Source organism: Bos taurus, chromosome 7, assembly GCF_002263795.3.
Source record: "Bos taurus isolate L1 Dominette 01449 registration number 42190680 breed Hereford chromosome 7, ARS-UCD2.0, whole genome shotgun sequence".
NCBI lineage: Eukaryota > Metazoa > Chordata > Mammalia > Artiodactyla > Bovidae > Bos > Bos taurus.
In genome coordinates this window covers 59,844,186-59,866,600 of record NC_037334.1, presented here as the reverse complement: position 1 = coordinate 59,866,600, position 22,415 = coordinate 59,844,186, and the positions used below count along the sequence as shown (strand labels likewise).

Sequence of the window (22,415 nt, the reverse complement as noted above, 5' to 3'; positions counted from 1 at the left end):
ATTCGCCTACAATGTAGGAGACCTGGGTTCGATCCCTGGGTCAGGAAGATCCCCTAGAGAAGAGAATGCTACCCACTCCAGTATTCTTGCCTGGAGAAACTCCATGGACAGAGGAGCCTGGCGGGCTACAGTCAAGATGGTTGCAAAGAGTTGGAAATGCCTGAGAAACTAACATACACATACATATGTTATGGTCACAGTGAAAAAACAGGTTTAGATGAGTCTTGGCTGAGTTGGGGGCTCTGTATTACTTTGAAATCTTTAGAACGTCCTGTAATTTGTTTCCCACATTTTAGTGGTCACAGGTCTCACCTGGAGAGTGGAATACACTCTTAGAAGAGAGGTAGATGAGTTAAAAACAAGGTAATGAAGAGATGACTGAATGCCGCACCATTCTTGTAATATATGTAATAAATATAAATGAAAAATAAAAAAATAAATATAAATAATATGTAATAAATATAAAAATTAAATATAAATTTAATTACAGTCTTAAGAAACTGATTTAACAGTGTTAGTAAATACTTGCCAACACCTTGTCTTTAAGTATTAACGATGAAGACAGAGGCAGCCTGGTAGGAATCAGACACTAGAATTCTTGTCCAGCTTGACCTTAATCCGCCCCTGACCATGGGAAGCCATTTTCCCTCTAGGCTTCAATTAATCCCCTGTAAATGAAGGGGTTGGACACTTAACACCTCATACAGACTGTAATTACGTATTCTATTTGGAAAGAGATTATAAAATATTCCCACAGACCTTCAGTTTATGTAGTTTGTTGCGGTTACTCAGCTAGAAACTGGCAAAGCCAGCACCCAAATGCAGGTGTTGCTCTAAAGCTTTTTTTGCCTTCATCCTGGACACTGTGATACTACTGCATTTATCACTGCTGTGTATCAGGTAAATTTCTCTCCTCGAGAAAGGATATTTCCCGAAGACAAGGCATCTGGGGAAATTCTGCTGCTCTGTGTTCTATCAAAAACAGGTCTGTGAGTTCAACATTTTGCAGCCACAGAACTTTTAAAAAAGCGATCAGAAATTGGATTACACTAAAATGTTACTTAGACACAACTCTACACATTCCTTTGCTGTATAGTATTTGCTCCTCTTCTTTAAAATGAGCGATTCAGTTCCAAGGCAAGAAAAAAAGTTTTAATAAGCTTTTATTTTTATATTCAAGATAAAGCATATACACAACTGAATATGGAAATAAATAACTAGAAATGCTTTGGAAACTTTTCCATTTCCCCCTCAAACTCATGAGTCTTTTTTTAACTTCATTTTAAGAAATACGGCAACTATAATACCAAGAGAAAAAAGAACCACAACTTTGTACAGAAACATATAGCCGCCTCTGACTATAAGGTTTAGCTGGAGTTTTAATAAACACAAAAGAGCACAAGACAAAAAGACTCTTCAACAGATTTACTCAAACAGCTTTGCTCGAGAAGAAAAAGGCACAGATTTAAGGGGATGACAGTGATTATTAAGAATATAGTAAATGGGGGCTCAGCCAAAAAGTGATACTTTATGAACTAAGTCTGGAAAAATGAACAAAATGAACTCTTTCCAATTACCTGCCTTCATTAAAATGAACTTTTAAATTAAATTGTATAAACATATGATATAAAGCTGGTACTTAGGAAGTATCTTTGTATATCTCCTCTATGTACAAATCTTTGTATACAACTTCAATGTTCCTGATACATTTTCTATACACCAAAATGAGCCCAGGCCTCCCAATTGAACACCCCCAAGTCTCTGTGGGGCTTGTTGGCAGCTGGAGGGCCCTAGCAGCACTCCCAGGCCAGCTAGAGAGAAGAGGGCCAGTTAAATGTAGTCATCTTCAACAGGCTCTCCATTGACGTCACAATAGTGGATAAAGATCGCCACTACTCGCTGAAACACACCCTTCTTCATCTGACGCATCTCTGAAATTTCCTCTCCTATTGTTTCCATACAGATGTCTGCAGACAGCTGCCCTTTCCTTCGAGGAGCATAGATGGTGCCTTGGAAAGTAGAAAGCAAAGGGGAAACAAGATTATCAAAATCATTTGGGAAGCTACTCTGATTAAGCTGGTCCATGAGATATGCCTGTATACTCTCATGCAGCGTACTGATGTATGTTTAGCTCATGGAATAGGTTCCCATCAGTGTGGTTATAATACTATTTTTGATGCCAAAAACAGTGCATATGGTTAAAGGCCCAAGGAGAAAATGCACCAGAGACGTAAAATATGTACATAAACTAAATATGTACATTTAGTTTATGAAATCTATTTCCTCCAAAATCTACACCTAAACTGTTAAGTTCCCACATGCTACCCAACAAGCAGCAGCTCATAATTAGCAGAATAATTAGTATAAGTGGAACAATTTTGAAACAATATAATTGACCAATTCTTTAATAAAAGAGTAACAAGATCATCAACATTTAGGTTAAAAAAAAAAAAAAAAAAAAACTAGGCAGGAAAATCTGTCTGAAGGGCTCCTTCCTACACATCCCTAGTTAAGTCAATGATTCCCTATTGTACACATTTAGAGCTATTCTGTTTTTTGAGCAAGGGGAGAACCAAATAATAATAAAAAGCAAAAACATTCATATGGGAAGTGATTAAAAGCTGCACTGCTTATAACGCAAACAAAATACTCAGGATCTAACTCTCAAACTAGAGAATAAAAATCAAGTCAGGTCATAATTACTTTCTTCATCATCCTCAAAATCGTATCTGGCAAAGCTGTTAGGTTCTGCTGCCCGTAGTGATCTCAACCAAGGGAAGTCTGAAATCATGGAATACGGTGCTCCATCCACAACACCTAGAAGAAGACAGATCAACAGTGCTACTGGTGGGGAAGGAAGGATAGGGCCAAATGCTGTGCATTTCGAAAGCAGCACCAGAGCTATGGATTCCAATTCTAGCTCTGCTACTACTTGGTCATGTGATTTTGATCATCCTTGGCTTTCATTAAGCCTCAGTTTCTCTCCCTTTATGTGTGTGTGTGTATGTTTATACACAAATAAAGAGGCTAACACAGGTTCCCTCAAGTCACTGCAACTCAAGCTGTATCAAGTTTCAATTTCTTTTACTTTTTGTTTCAATACTGTTGATTATTTTAGAGATGGCAAAGACTCATACAGGGAGAGCAATATTTATCTCAGCCCTGCTACCTGCAGATATTTAATATTCCCATTATTTTGACAAACTGTAAGGCTCCTACTCCTATCTTCCCTAAGACATGTCTCTCCATCTAGTTAGTTAACAGCTATTTAGCTTTCCAACCATTTACAAACAAATGCTCACCTTCTAATGTATAGATTTCTCTACCCCAGGGATACTTAGGGTACTTCTTTAAGTCATCTTCACTTCGTGTGGCTTCAGGGAAGAATTCATACTTAATGAGCTCTCTGGAGGCAACAAGAAAAATTAAAAAACTATAAAACTGAAAAAAAAGTTGGGATATAAGTTAGAAAGGAAATATCAAAATGTGTCTTGCCTCGATTCTAATGAAGACCTCAAACAAAATATTAAAATAACAAATGCATAAAGACTGATGGATATATTCTGATGATATAAAACATCACAGTTTTGGACTTGCCTGGTGGTCCATACTAAGTTGCTAAGTTGTGTCTGTTTGCTACCCCATGGACAGTAACCCATCAGGCTCCTCTGTCTATAGGATTTTCCAGGCAAGAATACTGGAGTGGGTTGGCAAGTCTAGTGGTTAAGAATCCGTCTGCTAATGCAGAAGACACGGGTTCAATCCCTGTTCCAAGAAGATTCCACGTATCATAAGGCAACCAAGCTGGTGGGCCCCAACTACTGGAGCCGACATGCTCTGGAGCCCGTGCTCCAGAGTGAAGAAGCCACCCTAAGAAGAAGGCTGTGCACCACAGTGAAGGGTAGCCCCTGCTCACTGCAACTAGAGAAAGCCCATGCACAGCAACAAAGACCTAGTGGAGCCAAAAATAAATCATTTTTTTTTGTTTTTAAATGCGAATTTTTTAAGATCTTTAATTTGACCTCTTTTAAACATGTTGTGGGGCTTCCCTTGTAGCTCAGTTGTTAAAGAGTCTGCCTACAATGCAGGAGACCTGGGTTTGACACCTGGGTCAGGAAGATCCCCTGGAGAAGGAAATGGCAACCCACTCCAGTATTCTTGCCTGGAGAATCCCGTGGACAGAGGAGCCTGGCGGGCTACAGTCCATGGGGTCTCAAGAGTCGGACACGACTTAGCGACTAAACCACCACAACCAACCAAACATGCTGTAGGCTAAAGGCGTGAAACTAAAGGTACATGCACAGCCTGTTCTTGTGGTTTTTAAGCTTGGAAATAAAATGTTACAAACACACATGTATGCATTTTAGTTTTAAGTCTTATTTCCCTTATTATTTTCACATATTTCATGTGTGTCAGTGCCTGAAAAGCCTGGATGAAATCATTTAAAATAACAAACAATTAGGATTTGTTTCTGGGTGTCCTTGCTCCACAGAATGATACAGAAGGCTGTCAGGGCTGCAGATTACTTACTGGTTAATGTTTGCTATCGTGTCCATCCAGCTGCGAATGCGCACCTTGTTCCGGACATTGGGAGGGTTACTGAATTCATGGATAATACAGATATGATAGGGGTAGGGACCACTAAACAGCTTCTGCTCCAATGTTAGTGTGTCCACCTGTGGAAAATACCAGAGAGGATGTGGAACCAAGGAAGAGAATGCCTTAGCAATCTATCTCCTCGGCTTGAACAATCTTTCCTTGGGACCTCAGTTTTTGAATCTTTGGCTGATTTGAGAATCAAATAGTCACATTCTGCCCTGAACACAACTTGCCATGCTAGGAATAAGGCTAAGCAAATTCATCTGTCTAGCAAGCTCAACAATTTACATCTCACTGTTGTATAAACGCACATTAAACCAGAGAATCTGGATTTAGGTAACTGATCCCAGCAATTCACTTCTGAGTATGTCCTTTAGAGGTTTAAAGACAATATATTATAGAACTGTGAGTGTAGAACCATACACCTCATTCTAACTGGACTACTGTCCATCCCTAAAGACAGAACACATTTCCTTGCTTCCCTGTAGCTTTTGTTCGCACTGCATCCCTATTATACTTATGAAATCCCACTTTGCCATCTTGATGACATCCATGTCTACCTCCTTCATGGAAAGGCAAATTTCTCAAGGGAAGGATGATGATCTGGGTATTTTTCAGCCCCAGCAAATTATAAACACTCAACAAGCAATCTGTGTACTGAAACGACTCTTTTCAGGCCAGGTTCAAACACTGACTGAAAACACTGATTGTTTAAAGGTTACTATTTCCTTTAAACGTTCTTTTGACATCAAGCAGTTTTACATGCAGTGCTACTCTTTTTCCCTCAGTTTTACTGAGAAATAATTGACACACATCACTGTATACACTTAAGGTATATAGCATGATGATTTAGTAATATATACATTGTGAAATTTTACCACAAAAGGTTCAGCTAACAGCCATCATCTCATATGGATACTATAAAATGTTTACTCTTAATAATGATAATGGTAATAACAGCAACTATCATTTGATTGTTTGGTATATGCCAGAAACTATGCTAGCACTTAACATGTATTAATTTAACCATTACAGGAACTGCAGGTTTTTATTCTTCTAATTTTAGAGATGAAGAAACTAAAACACAGAAGTCAAGCAATCTGCTACAGATCAGTGAACCAGAGCTGGAACCAGGAAGTCTGAAACCAGAGTCTGCTCTTTATCACAGGCAACTTTTAGTAAGTATAAAAACTTGTTGAAAAACAACTCTCTTCATCATATAACTTGCTAAAAGCCTCACAACGATCTATTAGAGAAGCCCTGATGCAGAAAACTGCAAGATAGTCTAGGTTGGTTAAAAAACTAGAGAATCCAAAGAAACATTACTGTGGATTCAGCAAATGAATAAAAGCCAATTTTAAAAAGGCTGAAGACTAAAAAAAGGATGAGTGCAATATGTCATCACCAAAAAGAAGCAGAGCTCGTTACCTGCTGCATGGGGCGTAGGTATATGATACGGTTTCTCTCAGGAGGCATCCTTAGTATCTGGTCTAGTACCTGATCCATATTCAGTTTCTTGCACTGTGCATAATCAAATCGGTTTACGATTGGTGCATTTTCTACTTTTAAATGTTTCAGTACCCTGCATCTTGTAGCTACAAAATGAAAACAAAGGTAAGATCTACAAATAATTCATACAAAATAACAGAGCAACGAATATAGCCTATTTGGAATCCTCTTTGGAGGACTGGCACATCTTTCATTAGCATAAAATACTGCAGATAAAAACATATTTAACACAGGCCAAGTATTATTATACAGGACAAGTGACTGTCATCAAAATAACTTGAAAATATGATTCTGTCCCATTCAAAGGAGGACTGTCACCCTCATGCTAGAAGGGAGATGAAGGTACCTTTTCCTATCTAAGATGTTACTCACAAGAAATTCAAGTCTCAGAGAATGACTTGCTTAAATACAGGAATTGTTTAGGAAATGTTTATTGAAGAGGATGAATGATAGCAACTATTGACCTATACAACTTTATGAGTAATGGTTCACATGTTATCTTTCATTGGCCCATAGGGAATAAGCAGTGTTGATTTCAATTCTTATCACAGTATAAAACCAGAACCTTTAAAAAAAAAAAAAAAACAACTCAGAAATATTTGGATACTTTGGTCTAAAGTTGTACAGTCCAGTATGGTAGTCACGAGATACCTGGAGCTATTTAAATTTAAATTAACTACAATGTAATAAAACAATTTAGTTCTTCAGACACTAGTCACAGTTCAAATGTTCAAAAGTCACAAGTAGCTAGTGGTTACATATAAAACAACAGAGATACAGAATATTCCATCACTGCAGAAAGTACTACTTAAAGTGCTGCTCTGAAACATGATTAAATATTCTTCCCATTTTTTTTTAAATTTTATTTTTAAATTTTACATAATTGTATTAGTTTTGCCAAATATCAAAATGAATCCGAGGTTATAGAGAAAAGTAAATGTGACACATTTAACTACAGTAAGATACCAATTTCAGAAAAATACCCCCTTCCTTTTTTTTAATCTCACATATCATATACATATATGTAAGCATGTATCAATCACTCCATTAAACCTTGGCAAATGCTTTATAAAGTATAATTATGTACACTTTACAGACCGAAAAAAATCAATGCAGAATACATAAGTTGCACAAAGCAAGAAACAAGTCAGTTCTTAATGATTTTACATGGATAGTATCAAAAACAATTTTGAGTATAATAGAAAAATAAACAGATAATGCACGAGGCGTACTATGTATCTGAAGCTTTTAACTCATACATTTTCAATTTAAAAATTTTAAACTTGTAATAACTCACTTATTTGCTCAGAGATAAATATGTATATTAAAAAGACATGAGAAATGTACTGGAAGGATCTATATTAAATAGACAACCAGAGGTAATGGGAGCCAAAGGGACTGGCAGTGAGGGACAGATGGGACTGGAAAGAAAAGTAGGGCCTGGACTAAGGGTGATGTGCCTCGAACTGAGGTTATGATTGATGGTATCACATCCAGAGCAGTCAAGCACTTAAGGCCCAGTCACCACTCCCTCTGTAAACACACACGTAAAGACATGTCCAACACCACAGCTAGAAAATAGCAAAGAAGGATTCAAGGTGAGGCCTACTTGACTCCAAAGCCCAAAAATGCTGTTGACTTAACCTCTGTCAGATCAAGTTGCAATTATCTTGAGGAGGAAACTGGAGGAGAGTCTATATTAAAAGATAAACTAAGTCTCCACACAGGACCCCTTGCAAATACTACAGAGTTGAGAACTACAGAATGAGGACAGAATTAGAAAAATCTAACTGATTCTTTTGAAAAAGCAATACAGTAATGTTATCATAGCATTTATGAGACTTTAATCCTTTAAGCTCAGTCAGATGCTGTAGTATGACGTGGGCCTAAGTACATACCATGGATGAACATCATCTTGGGACAGTCTTTCAGCACTAGATCTGTGATTCCACAGTTGGTCATAGTGACTCCAACAAGATTTTTGGATTTTAATACAAGGACCTACAAGGAAAAAAATTTAAAAGATGTACCTTCTAGAGTATGTACTTTTTCTTTAAAAAAACAAAACTAAAATGTTTTCACTGGCACAACTGAGAAGCAACTACTACCAATCTCTTCTCTATAGGGCAAAGAAAATATGTAAAGACGGACACTTTATTCAGGACTTGGCAGGACTGAAAGGTGAGTGAAGGTGTTCCCCTTCACCTGTACATGGTCATCCTCAATCACAGGATCACTGGTACTGGTGGACTTATCCGCTGTCCGCTTCCGCTTCATGGCATGACGTGGCTTTGTTTTGGCAACTTCTAAAAAAGGCGAGAGGAAATTAAAGTTTTAGCTTTGTTGTCTTTCCTTCAAAGAGAGCACATTCAAATGCATAGGTATAAACTCCATTAAGGCAACTCTCAATTCTACTACTTGATTCTCAAAGGAATACAAACAGACTGCCATTTCCAAATGACTTCCAAAATAAGATAACCTTCCACTGTCTCAAACATACCAACATCAAATATACACCGTGCTCTTCACACCTGGGCCATTCCAACAGTCTAATCAACATTCTCGTCTCTAGACACTCAACCCATCCTAAATACTACTGGTAAGATTAAACTCACTGATTTCCTGCTAAACAATTTTAAATCATTGACTGCTGCTTAGGGAATACATACTGATGCCTGACATTTGGAGCTATACTTTAGCCCCAACCTTTCTCAATTTTACCCCATACCATATCCTAGTCATCTCCTATTGCCAATGGCTCTGAAGTCATTGATCATTTTAGCTTTTCCTGCCCACCTTTCCTGACTTCAATTTATGAAATACTATCCATCCCTGAAAGGTCCAGCTTAAATGCTACCTGCTCTAATAAGTCACCTGGATCCCCAAACATCTGGTTCTATAATTCCCTGTATATGTTTTATGTCTCCATTTAAACTAAAAGCTCCTTGAAGACAACAACATTGTCTTATTTCATCTTCGTATCAACGTCAGCTGCTAACGATGAGCTAAAATGAACATTTATTGAATGAAATGGCAATCAGCATTCACTGAATGACTGACAGCATCACAGATACACCAATGGAGCAACAATAATAGAAAATATTTACTGAGCGCTTACTGTGTGTCAGGCACTTTTCTCAGGGTTTTACTTACATTAACTAATTTAATCCTGTTAACAGCCCTCTGAGATAGATTATTCTCCTTGCTTTACAAATAAGTAAACTCAGACATGGAAAAAGAAAACAGTTTACCAAGGTATTTAAGACTGTGCTAGAAAACCTGCAATTACTCATCTGCCAAAGCCTGCCTGCTGCTGCTGCTAAGATGCTTCAGTTGTGTCCGACTCTGTGCAACCCCATAGATGGCAGCCCACCAGGCTCCCCCATCCCTGGGATTCTCCAGGCAAGAACACTGGAGTGGGTTGCCATTTCCTTCTCCAATGCTTCACTTTCAAACCCTGCCTAGTAAGGCTCTAATTCATTTATTAGTATTGTTCTAAAACATTATCGTTTCGTTATATAATCATCAAATATCATGTTGATATTATTTAAGTACAAGTTCGAAATTCATCTCAAAAACTTAACAAGCACATATATTTTCCAAGACAAGACACTAAATCACTGTCTTCATTTAGAGTCATTCTGTAGCAGAGCATATACTGAATGAAGGTTGACATTAATTAATTAAATCCCACCATATTGCATACTACTACTAGATTATAAACATTCCACTTGGTAACTCTCTCACTTCTAACTTGAAAGACCACAAAGAAAGGGAAACAAGGTACAAATACCGAAAATTCCCAAAGGCCTGGGGTTATATAGGAACTCTATACAACCAGTTCAAGTGGTTTTTTTCTCTTTTCAATATACCAGAACTCTTTCCTCTACCACTCAAAATCTTTGTGAAATATTACACAAAACAACTGAAGACAGCTACTTTGGTTGAAGCCTAGAAGGGAGTACAAGAGTTTTTACCTATCAAACTTCCTCCGAGGACTTTGAACCCAAGCAAAAAACCCCGGGTTTCTGGAAAAGAAAACTACTGATACACTGAAGGCCGACTTACACAGTACTCCTGAAGGAGCTTCATGAATAATCTAATCATCTTCACTGACAGGAATCTAACAGCAGCACCATTTCATACAACAGCCAAGTTTCACACACCTGTTTCAACCAATAGTAAGTCCTGGTTCCCTCTCCCAGCACCACAAAAGCAAAACAGGGTTGCTTTCACTCCTTCATCACAGCGTCCAAATAAGGCTCTTCTATCAGCACTCTCCTTTCATGCTCCAGTCTTCAGCCTCTCACCATCATGGATTGTTTCCCTCCCCTACTCTTCAACTGATCAGAATATGGTGCTCAAAGTTAAATTTCCTATTCTCCTGAGTACCCAAATTGGCAGTTTGTTTTCTAAGAAAAATTATAAAACTAAGTCACATTTTATATGTAGATAATTTTGAAAAACAAATGCTTCCCAATGTAAAAAGAAAACAGAGTTCATTGTGCTTTTTCCTTATGCCTCCTTTGTTTAGGGACAATCTTTAGTGATTTTATACATCCACCAGCATCAACATACCTCAGATGATGGCTCCTACCACTTATTAAGTTCACAATTATTCACTCAAGACCCATACCATGTAAGACATGTGCTAGAAGCTGGGAATATTATGGTGAGCAAGCAGACACTGTCCCTGCCCTCTTGGAGCTCATAGTCTATTGGAAAAATAGACAGTAAAACATGGAATTACAATACACAGTGTAATTGACATTAGTCGAGATGCTACAGAAACACAGAAAAGCAGACCAATGCGGTTATGGGTGTTAAGGAAGAGGTTAGTATTCATGAGAACCGTATCATACTCATCTTAAATGCCATTCTTTGACAATCCAGTTAGTTATTTTTATGATATTTATTTTATAAAGCATTATACAATGAGGAGAAAAAGAACAACTTACAGGCATTTATTCCTAATGTAGGAAATCACAAGACAAATACTACTTCTAACATGGTTTTAACACTACATAGGGCCATAAATAAAAAACAAAATTAAAAACTCAAATATTTTCTTTGAAGTGATTTTAAAAATATCTGTAACACTCAGTCATGTTTGTTCCTTTATTGGTTTGGACTTTTCTCCTTAAAACTTTTAAAGCAGAATGGCCAACAGATATAAAAAAACATGCTAGATTAAAAATAGCAAACTGAAAGTCACCCACATAACTTGTTCTTCCCAAAAGAGATATGGATAATTTAAAAATCAGCAGTTTGAAATTTCCCCAGAAAAGCTGTTATTGAAAGAAAATGAACATTTGTATTGTGTTTAAAAATATTAAAAAGTAATTTACCTACCATATACATTATACACATTAAATATAGACATTATAAGTCTTCCCAAATTGGAATTTAAAAAAATCAATAAGACAATAGATATAATTTACCTAAAAAGTAAAAAGCACTATATAATTTAATTCTAGTAAATTATTTAACCTAAGAAAAAGTTCTAGTCACGAAACAAGTCAGAAGAAAGTGGCAAAGGGAATAACAGAACATAAGGCAAAGAAGTCAAACCCCCTCCCCTAAGATGGTTAATGTGAAGGACCCATATTAAAAACACAGGCAACACCCCCCGCCACCCCCGCCAAAAACAGTAACAACTCTTAAAACTTTACCAAGGCACAGGAGACAAAAATAGTCCCTAAATAGGAAGACTCAAAAACTGATCATTATCTTTTGTCCATCAATGTAAAGGAATTACAAACAAAACATAGGAATGTTTGTTTCTGCAACTTGACAAATTATAAAACTATAAAAATAAGTGATAAATGCATGACTAACCAAGGAAATTTTGCAACGAGTATGAAAGAGGACAGAACACTGGAATAGGACCTCATGCCAAGAGGTAAACTGCAACAGAGGCAAAGTACATGATAAAAGAGTATTTCAAAAAATGATGAGGATGGATGTCAATAAGTAGTGCTGAGACAATTAGGTGACAATTTGTAATTAAAAAACAGTTCCCAAAGATTATAATAAAGATTTAAACTAAAATAAACAAATATATGAATAAAAGAATGAGAAGATGTGAACAATTATCTGAGCCAGGTGTACGGAAGGCTTTCCACAGCATAAAAATAAAGATATCACAAAACTAAACATGTAGATCTGACTTTACAAATATGAAAAACCATACAACAAAGAGTGTCCTAATGAGGTGCTTCTGTTTAACAGGCAGAGACTTTCAATGTGGGACGATGAAAAAGTTGAGCTGGATGGTGGTGATGGATGCGTAACAATGTGAATATACCTAATGCTAATAAGCTATATACTACAAAATGATTAAAATGGTAAATCCATGTTATGTATTAAAAAAGATAAAAAGCATTTAAAATTCAAGCTGGGAAAAGTATTTTCATCATGGCCGAACTAATATTTGCAAAGCATAATAAAATCTTCAAATAAAACTCATATACTTTGAGTTTATGACTGATAACAGTACATAAGTAAGGTCTCATATTTATCTTACGAAAGCTTGCTTTTGTTAGTTTAACTCCACATGATTTAATCAACTCTACTTAGTATATAAAAAGGTACTTTGTGCTGGGTGTTGATGTAAAAATTTTAAAATTGAGTGAGACTTAGAGAAAATAAAATGTATTATTATTCATTGACAGCTATATACAACTTAATAAAGGCAGCAGAGAGTATTTAAAAATAAGATCAGAAATATAAACAGAACTACAATTAAGAAATGTGCTTTACCCCTACCAAATTCAATGCCTTGGCATACAAATAAATATTAATGAAACTGTATACATATGTACATCTTGAATATTTCTTCATCAAAATAATTCTCAGCTAAACCACTTACTTACCTGCTTATCTCCTGGCAAACCTGACTGGAAACAAACTAGACTTTGGAAAAAATTACTAAATACTGCAGAAGCAGATATAGGGGTATACCCATATGCTGTGCTCCCCCAGCTCCAACAACTTACAGTCCTTACCTTTTGGCTAAGGTTTTAAAACTTAACTAGTTAAGTCTTAAAAGTTAAGACTTCTGAATGTGGAATGGGAGCAGAGTTTATATATTGGGAATAACACATCAGAATCAGTACAGTATTTAAGGTCAATACATATACACAATTATACTTTTTTTAGAAGCATAACTATCTAAGCTTTTCGTGCCTGGATATCTTACAAGCTGTTTTACATGCCACCCCCACTCCCCACTCCCATCCCACTGCTGAAAATTAGCTCAAGATCTATATGATCATAGAACCCAAACACAGAAATCAATTTGCCAAACTGGCTTTATGTAAGAAAACCTTTAGAATGAGCAGATGCTCTTCTCTGGTGCTAACCTGCAGTAGCTAATCCTGGCAGCATTGTCATACCTGACTCAGATACCAGCGGTACATGGGAGAGTCTGCTCCTGGCCCTTGTTAGGGGCCTCCGAGGGTAGTCTTCATTAGACTGCACGTCACAGCGCTCAGGCTGGGAGCTCCCCCTCCTGTCCTCACCTGTAGCCCCAGAGCCACTCCCATTAGTCCTCTCATCATGTGCTGGGCCTGAAGACCCCCCTTGTGGCAGAGTCCTAAAGGAAAAGGCGGATCTCGTACCATCCGGGCCATTCACAACACAGGCTCGGCTGGTTGAAGGACGTTCCTCATCAGAACACCTGCTAGTTCTCCTTTGGGATTCCTGGGGCCTGTGACAGCAGCATCTGGGGCAGACAGAACTCTCTGCATCTCCCTCCTCCATGGCCTCAGAGTCCTCTGACCCACCGGGGGAGCAGACACACTGCCTGGACACATCCACTTCTGTAGGGCTAGGCTCGGAAGAGCCGCTGCTGTTCACCGTCCTTACAAAGTCGGGGCTTTGAGAAGCAGTGCTGTGTGAGCTGGAGTTTCCCACTGTGCTGGCGGTGGTGCTGCTGCAGCTGGGATAAACATCCTTGTTTTTTTTCTTTTCAGGTATATCCCTAGCTGCTTTCATATCGGCTTTGATCTGCTCACTGGTGACCTGACAGCCTTTCTCACAGCTGCTTTCCTCGAGAGGAAACTGCTTCGACTGGCCCATCTGATGGGAGTTGTACCTCTTTCGAAGTGGAGTCTTGCCTTTTCCACTTACTGCTTACAGAAAAAGAAGAATGGCCCGAGGAAAAGAAAAGATTTCAGTACAAATTCTGGACAAAAGGTAAGAGTAAATCTGGAACAGGAAACAATGTACACTAATTTTCCTAAGGCATAATGGTGACCACATCACTCAGCTGCTCAAGAGTTCTTTATGGCTCTCTACTGCCTACCTGATTAATACTCTTGAGATCAGCTGTCAAGGCTTGTCATGACCTAACTGCAAACTAACCTTCCATTCCTGTCCCCTCTATAAACATTCTATACCCCCACCCAAACTTTTCTTTGAATATACCCCTGTTTTATTACCTAGGAGCCTTTATTCTCACCAGTTTTTTTTTTGAGGGGGGCTTTGGACATCTGTTCAGTCTCTTCAGCACTCCCACCCCAGAGCCACCATAGTACATGCCCTAAAATATAATCTGTTTCTGACCTGACTCTTCAACCAGACTAGAGGTTCCCGACAGTGGGAGGGAAATACAGAGAGGTCAAGACTTATTCATCTCACCCCTCACAACACCTAACACAGTACCTTGTGGGCACAGTAAGGCTGAATGAATATACAAAAGCATACTTATATTAGGTTTTGTCTGGCTGACACAAAATCTGGTTTCTAAATTCAGAAATTAAACTTTCTAGGAAACATTAGATTAGTCAGCTGGTCACATGACTTTTCCTAAATGTCAGTGTCCATAAAACTCCTTTAAATAAGTGTAAAGATAAATCTGAATTTCTTAAAAGGAATAAAGTAAAAAATGAGTAATCAGTTAGTGGTTAGTAAGTTATTCCAAGTCTAAAGAACTGAGCTTACCATACACAGAAATGTGTGTATATTTCAGATTCGGTGTTAAATGTATACACATACATACTAAACATTCAGATACATTAAGGAATAGGGTCTTCAAGGAAAAATGAGTGGAAATTTAAAAAAAACCTCATCCTTTGCAGAAAATGGTAAGCATATGGTTTTAAGAAATAGAAGGGAAGACCAAGGAAAGAAGTATAAACCTAAAAGTTAACAGAATTAAAGTTTCTTGGTGAGGCAAATGGCAGAAGGTTGTAGACTGATTTAAAGGGAGACAAGGGATTATAAGAACATACTTCAGAAGTTCCTCAAGCACCAAGCTAACCACCAACATTTGCTAAATAAGCACAAGTGGACAGATGACCACCTGGGGAATGGTTGTTCTTCACTGCTCTAGATGACTCGGTTGTCATCTTTTACGTGAGGCACAGGCCCCTCACTAATCCCTGATACTCTGATGCCACACCTTCCTAAAGCCTCCACTGTGGGACTGACAACCTCACATCTTCTCTTCCCCAAGCCCCAATTCCACAATATTCTTGTGCTGCACTCGCCCCTGGCAGTGCCACCCAGATTTTCCTCTCTTGCTTGCTCTGCTGCTTTTCTTGCCCCCTGTCACATTTCATAAGGTTATGTCAACTGTACCACAAGCTGTGGTAGGGACACAGTATGTAAAGACCAGTGTGTCCGTTCTCATGGTGACTCCCTAATAGGTCAGAGTAAGACACAGTCTCTCACCTGATAATTCCCTAGACTGTACAGACTCTCCGGTTTTTTCTTCACGCTCAGAGAAACGCCGGGCACCATTCTTAGGAATCCAGACTTCTTGGAGTTCTAGACTGTCTTCTTCATCATCACTCTCTGAGTCATGAACAGTAATTGGGGTTGGTTTCACTACACGCTGAAGACCACTGGGTCCTAAAACAAACAGCAAAGGCTTAACAGTCAATTTTTGCCCAAGAAAGGCTTTCACTCAAAATATTGTTCCAGTATTTTGGGATCAGAGAGATGCTTTGGCTCTATGAAACCTCCCTGATCACTCATTTTCATGCACATATACTTGGATGAGACACTGTGAAAACACTTTAACTCTAAAGCATTATGTAAACATTAAGTATGACTAATATACCACCCAACATTATAAAGGAAAATTAAAGTAGAAGAGCATATGGCATCTCCCTTTAAGATCTTCACTGCTGGAAAGAGTCACATAATTATCCTAAAAATAATACTCATTATAATGATTTAAAAAATAGGCTAGATATTTTCCTAATTTTGCAAATGTCTGAATGAAAGCAAGCCTCTGACACTTATAGACTGGTGAGAATTCTGCATTCTTTAAGTACAGGTCTAATGCACTGGATGTCACAGATATGCTCTTGAAAGGCTGGATGCATGCTACACTTTGGGTCTTTGATTATTTATATAAAAAATGTTTTGGGCTTCCCTGGCGGCTCAGTGGTAAAGAGTTCACCTGCCAATGCAGGAGACGTGGATTTGATCCCTGGGTTGGGAGGACCCCCTGGAGGAGGAAATGGCACCCAGTGCAGTATTCTTGCCCGGGAAATCCCAGGGACAGTGGAGCCTGGCAGTCCATGAGGTCACAAATAGTCAGACACGACTTGGTGACTAAACAACAACAAAAAATTTTTTGTCTGCTTGGCATTACACATTGTAAACCTTCAGCTCTCACAACCCACTTTTCTCTGACAAGTGAGGGAACTTTCCTGTCTTTTTCCTGTCATACTGTATAATGCCTGGCACAAGGTAGGCACTCAAGTATTTGTTGAGTGAGCGACTGCATCTGTAAGACACTTAAAACAAGGGTAGTTAAAGATTTTTTCAATTCAAAGGCAAGGTAGCATTTGAACAGACCAGGAGTGAGAAAAATTTTAGTTCTCATCTCAATTCTGTTCCTTGATCAATGGCTGAGTGGTCTTGAGTAAACCATTCAAACTTTTGAAAGAATATTAATTTCCCTATCTGTAAAGATGAAAGATTATATCAGGTAATCTTTTGGATTATATGACTGCTATAAATGACCCAGTGCCAAACTGAGACTAGATCTTGTTCTGTTTATTATACCAAATCAACCTCTCCACTGCTTCTTCTCCCCACCAAAATGAAGGGAGAGAATAAGCAGAACATTTAATCAGGTTATTTTCTTACTTATAACTTGAGTGTTTTTTTTTTCTCTACACACACACACATGTGTGTATACCAATAAAGAGGAACTGCTGCCACAGTTACAAAAAAATAAAAAACAAACTAATAAGATAAACACACACATACACAGAGAAAGAAATACCACAAGTCTAGTCAAAAATAAATAGCATGTAACATATCATTAGCTGTCATGTCAAAAAAAAACATCATTCTCAGTGTTTTCCTTTCTTCATTAAAGTCAGGCCCTAGTTTTTAGAACCCTGAATGTGGGAAGTCACAAGATTACCTGCTTGTTCCTCGTCAACATCCACAGGAACAACTGCCTGACTGTGAGCTGGAGTCTCATGTCCACTCTCGGCCATCACCTCTCCATCTTCTTGCACCATGTCTTCCATCTCATTCAGTGCTTAAACAAAAATAACCACAGTCAAAGCAAAACCAGGAGATGTCTAAGAAAACCACAATGGCAGGAAAAACTGTGGCACCATTAAGAAATGAGCAGTCTCATGAGCACTAGGCCCATTCTAAAAGAATGTCATGTGAATGTGCTTCATTCTATCGACATCAACAAGAAGTGTCCCATTCTATAGGAGGGGGGGACCACAGATGGGAAAAGCATTACTTGGTAGAGAAAGCCCACCATTTTAAGGTGAAAGGATGGAGAAAGGAAGAGTGGAAAGAAGAAAGCACTTATTCATTCCTGAAGATGTTACCAGGGATGGCTATATGAGGCAACTGTTTGTCTCCTTCTAAGCTGTTTGTTTGATGGCAGTGATAGCCAGCTACTGCAAGATCTCATGATCATCTTGTAAGCAGTTAGTCTTGTATCTGCCACCTGAACCAGGATGCACTGAGCAGGCAAGCTCAAATTGTTTCTTTTGCTGCTCTCTAGAGAATATGGTCATATTTTCAGCTCATGTGTAGCATGGATTATTAAACACAGGAAGTACATTTTTAACATTTTAGCATCATTCAAATGTTTAATCTGCATCTGAGTCTTCTAAGGCTATTAGTGCCTATCAGTAAATGGGAATGTTTATATTTTTCCGGATGATAAGCACATTGAATAACTTCAGACTGATAAGCTTCAAGATTTTAAAAGATTAAATTCAAATCCCTCAAGTCTGTATTCAAAGCACTCACCCCAGTACCCTCTTACTCCCGACCCCTAAGCTAGGTGCCTGCTCTCAGTCTGAATCAGGACAATACCGGTAGTGTCCTTTACGCTTACAGCATGGCCAGGACCCAGATGGCGGCAGGCTGTGTCTACCCTGTGAACCACTCAACACCTATGGGTGTACAACACTACTGCTATCTAATCAAACAACCATTTGAATGAAATGAAGACACCAACACAGAAGAAAACAAGATACTGTTCCTGAAAGAACTAAAGAATCTATTTAAGGAGACAAGAAAAATTCATACAGTCAACAAAGAAACAAGGTAAAATATGAGTATGCCAGAAACATACTATTTAGATAAATGCTACTGGAATATACAGCAGAGAGGTCTGAGATTTCAGAGGGACACTGGGGTTTGCTTTGGTTTTGAAAATACACAACAGCACATTTCCCCTCATGTTTAGCCTCCCATCCCAAACTCTTGCCCAACTCTAGCTTCTACACTTCATTTAGGGCCAAAAAAAAGGACTGACCTTGTCAAGAAATACTATATGATAAACGTCAATCAATTTGCTTCTTTCATTCAATTCTCAAGAGCAATTATAAATAGCAGCTAGTAATTACTGTGTACATATACTATGTCTGGCTCTGTGTTAAATGCCCTCAAATACGTTAGTTATTTCTTACAGCAATCTTATGAGGGTATTATTACTAGTCTCATTTTTGCAGTTGAGGAAACTGAGGCTTAGAAGGGTTAGCAATTTAAGGGGATTTGAAATGAGGTCCATTTCCAAAGACTGATAAAAAACACGGACGATGAGTAGGTAGAAAATTTATAGTCCCTGCTCTCAGACAACGCACACCTTCTAGCAGAAATGTTAAGATGTATAAAATAAGGTCAAGGCAAGGCAACCTACTCCAGTATTCTTGCCTGGAGAATCCCATGGACTGAGGAGGTTGGTGGGCTGCAGTCCATGGAGTTGCAGAGAATTGGACACGACAGAGTGACTAAGCACAGCACAATACATACTCATTAAGTGCTAGAACAGTCCAAGTAAAGGGAACATGGACAAAAAAGCAGTTGTTAAGTCTCCTGTTGGACAGAGAAGGTTTCACTGAGATGGAGTGATATTTCATATATCCTAGGAAGCATGTAACATTTTCCAGAAGAGTAAGTAGGTCAGTGATAAAAAGAACAAGAGTTTGAGTTGAAGTAAGGGTGTGAAAGAGGAAAGGAAGTTAAAAAGGTAGCCTGGGTCCCAGACTGTGAAAAGCTTAAAACTGCCTCTTATGGGCCGAAGAAAACCACTAGGACAGAACTACATTCTTCTATCTATGTGGTAAGATTTCCAAAGCTGTTCAGCAATTGCTTTTTAGGTTGCCACAATAACCTGTGGAAATACTATAAATACCCCAAGGTTATTTTAAACTTCTTTAATTGCATTCACTCACTGAATATTTATCTAGAGCTTACTACAATGTGTTACTGTTCCTAGGTTGCTAAAAGACAGTGGTTGTAGTCAGTATCTCTAATCTCATGGAGTTTAGTTGGGGAAGAAAAAAATTTTTAGTAAAATTATTTTTTAGTCAACAATAAAAACATCAGAAAATAAAATTAAAAGAGGGTGATATAAAAGAGAACGAATTAGTGGCACTTAAAGTGGGAAATTAAAAGACTTTTACTCCTTGGAAGCAAAGTTATGACCAACCTAGATAGCATATTCAAAAGCAGAGACATTACTTTTCCAACGAAGGTCCGTCTAGTCAAGGCTATGGTTTTTCCAGTGGTCATGTATGGATGTGAGAGTTGGACTATGAAGAAAGCTGAGTGCCAAAGAATTGATCAGCCTTTGAACTGTGGTGTTGGAGAAGACTCTTGAGAGTCCCTTGGACTGCAAAGAGATCCAACCAGACCATTCTGAAGGAGATCAGTCCTGGGATTTCTTTGGAAGGAATGATGCTAAAGCTGAAACTTCAGTACTTTGGCCACCTCTTGCAAAGAGTTGACTCATTGGAAAAGACTCTGATGCTGGGAGGGATTGGGGGCAGGAGGAGAAGGGGACGACAGAGGCTGAGATGGCTGGATGGCATCACTGACTCGATGGACGTGCGTCTGAGTAAACTCCGGGAGTTGGTGATGGACAGGGAGGCCTGGTGTGCTGAGATTCATGGGGTCACAAAGAGTCGGACATGACTGAGTGACTGAACTGAACTGAAAGTGGTAAGGTGATCAAAAGGTTCAATAAGTCATGGAAATGTAACACACAGCATGCAGACTATATTTATTAATACCCTATTGCATATTTGAAAATTACTGAGAGAAGATCTTAAAATTTCTCATCACAGTAAAAAACTAATTATGTATGGTGATTGATGTTTACTAAACTTATTGTGATCATTTTGCAATATGTACAGTGTCAATTATACCTCAAGTGAAAAAAAAGAAGATTAACGTGGTAAGGAAAGACAGCTCTGAAATTACTATTTAAGCTAAGACCTACATATCAAGAAGCAGCCAGCCATGCAAAGATGGAGGGGAGGACATTCTATTAAGAGGCAGCAGTTAGTACAACAGTTGGTGCCAGTTTGGCACATTCAAGCACAGCGTGTGAGGTGGGGAGTAGTACAAGGTGAGAACAAGCCAGATTATGTAGCACTTTATGGCCCAAATCAAGAAACTAGATTTATTCTAAGGCAGAGGGGAGCTGTCAGAAAGTTTTACAAAAGGAAGTAACATTGCCTGTTTTTGTTTTTTAAAAATTGCCCTGCCTACTCTAAGAACTAATTTTGCTATAAAAGCTATTAAAACATTTAGGTAAAAAAAGGTCTGGTACAATGAGGAAGAAGAATGTAGATAGACTGGGGAGATGTTTTAGAGACAGTCAACAGAACTTACTGAAGATTCCTTGTTGGAGAGAGCAGGTAGGTGCTGGTATAAAGCAAAGAAAGGATAATATCTTGGGAAAGACAGGCAAGATGGCAGAGGAATCGGATGGGGAGACCACTTTCTCCCCAACAAAATCATCAAAAGATCATTTGAATGCTGAGCAACTTCCACAACACAACTTCTGAACGCTGGTGGAGGACACCAGGCACCCAGAGAGGCTGCCCATTCTCTTTGAAAGGAGATAGGACAAAATATAAAAGACAAAAGAGAGTCCAAAGAGTTAGGGATGGAGACCCGTCCTGGGGAGGGAGTTGTAGTGAAGGAGAAGTTTCCAAACAGCAGGAATCCCTCTCACCGGAGGGTCTGTGGGCAGTTTTGGAATCTCACAGGGCAATATAACCAGGAGGATAAAAAAAAACAACCCACAGAATATGCGCCTAAATGCAACTCCCAGTGGAGAAGTAGCCCAGACGCTTGTGTCTGCTACCAGTGAGCGGGGGGCTACACAGGGAGGCTTGGGCTGCATGCTTAGGGTAAGGACCAGGCCTGAATGCCCTGAGGATAATCTGAGGGAACTAATGTGAGACAGCAACCCAAACTGTGGGATAGCCAGAGAGAGAGAGACAAGAAAAAAAAAAGAACTTCCCCATGAACATCTCTAACCTGGCCCTCTCACAGAACAAAGGACTGAATGACTACCAAAGGAGAGCTAGCTGGCTGTATACAGACCCACCCCCTTGCCAGAAGCAGAGAGGCAGGTATGCAATAGCCAGAGCTGGAAGGCAAGGGGCAATCTCGACCCCAGATACGCATCCTCCACCAAACTGTGAGCAGGCTCCCAGTTGCTAACCACGTCTTCCTAGGATCCTGGAGGACTGACATCTGCCAGTAGGGTCACAGCCTGAGATCAGCTCCCCAGAGGAGATACAAAGCACATCTGAGACAGTGCTCTCGCGGCACCCCCGGGAAACTGAGTGGGGGGCACCAGGGAGGTGATTAAGATGCACAGTCCACCTGGGACAGTGCGCTCACCAAGCACCTGGTCACCTGAGCTGTTGGGACCTGGGAAGGGCATAAAACGCATGCCCAAGTGAGTCTGTGCCTTTGCGGAGTACCCGAGAACCTGAACCTGAGCAGCTCAGACCTAGGAAGTGCATACAACTCAGGGCCAGCTTTGGATAGTATTCCTGCAG

At 39.0% G+C, this 22,415-nt stretch overlaps 1 protein-coding gene across 16 annotated transcripts in view; it reads right to left on the bottom strand.

Moving 5' to 3' along the window:
* Positions 1–1,145: 1,145 nt before the first annotated feature.
* The window catches only part of FBXO38 (F-box protein 38), a 65,102-nt gene continuing 43,832 nt past the window's right edge, over positions 1,146–22,415 (bottom strand). For 8 of the 16 annotated variants that reach the window (XM_024994353.2, XM_059888258.1, XM_024994362.2 and 5 more), the window contains 10 exons: positions 17,501–17,620; positions 15,787–15,966; positions 13,473–14,243; positions 8,314–8,414; positions 8,007–8,109; positions 6,028–6,194; positions 4,531–4,676; positions 3,303–3,406; positions 2,704–2,817; positions 1,146–2,009 (listed from right to left, as the gene is read on the bottom strand). In XM_024994353.2, the coding sequence (XP_024850121.1) occupies positions 1,831–2,009; positions 2,704–2,817; positions 3,303–3,406; positions 4,531–4,676; positions 6,028–6,194; positions 8,007–8,109; positions 8,314–8,414; positions 13,473–14,243; positions 15,787–15,966; positions 17,501–17,620 (1,985 nt within the window). In that variant the 3' untranslated portion in view covers positions 1,146–1,830. The remainder of the gene's footprint in view (positions 2,010–2,703; positions 2,818–3,302; positions 3,407–4,530; positions 4,677–6,027; positions 6,195–8,006; positions 8,110–8,313; positions 8,415–13,472; positions 14,244–15,786; positions 15,967–17,500; positions 17,621–22,415) is intronic. The other 8 variants (XM_005209599.5, XM_005209598.5, NM_001192778.3 and 5 more) reach the window with 6 other exon arrangements.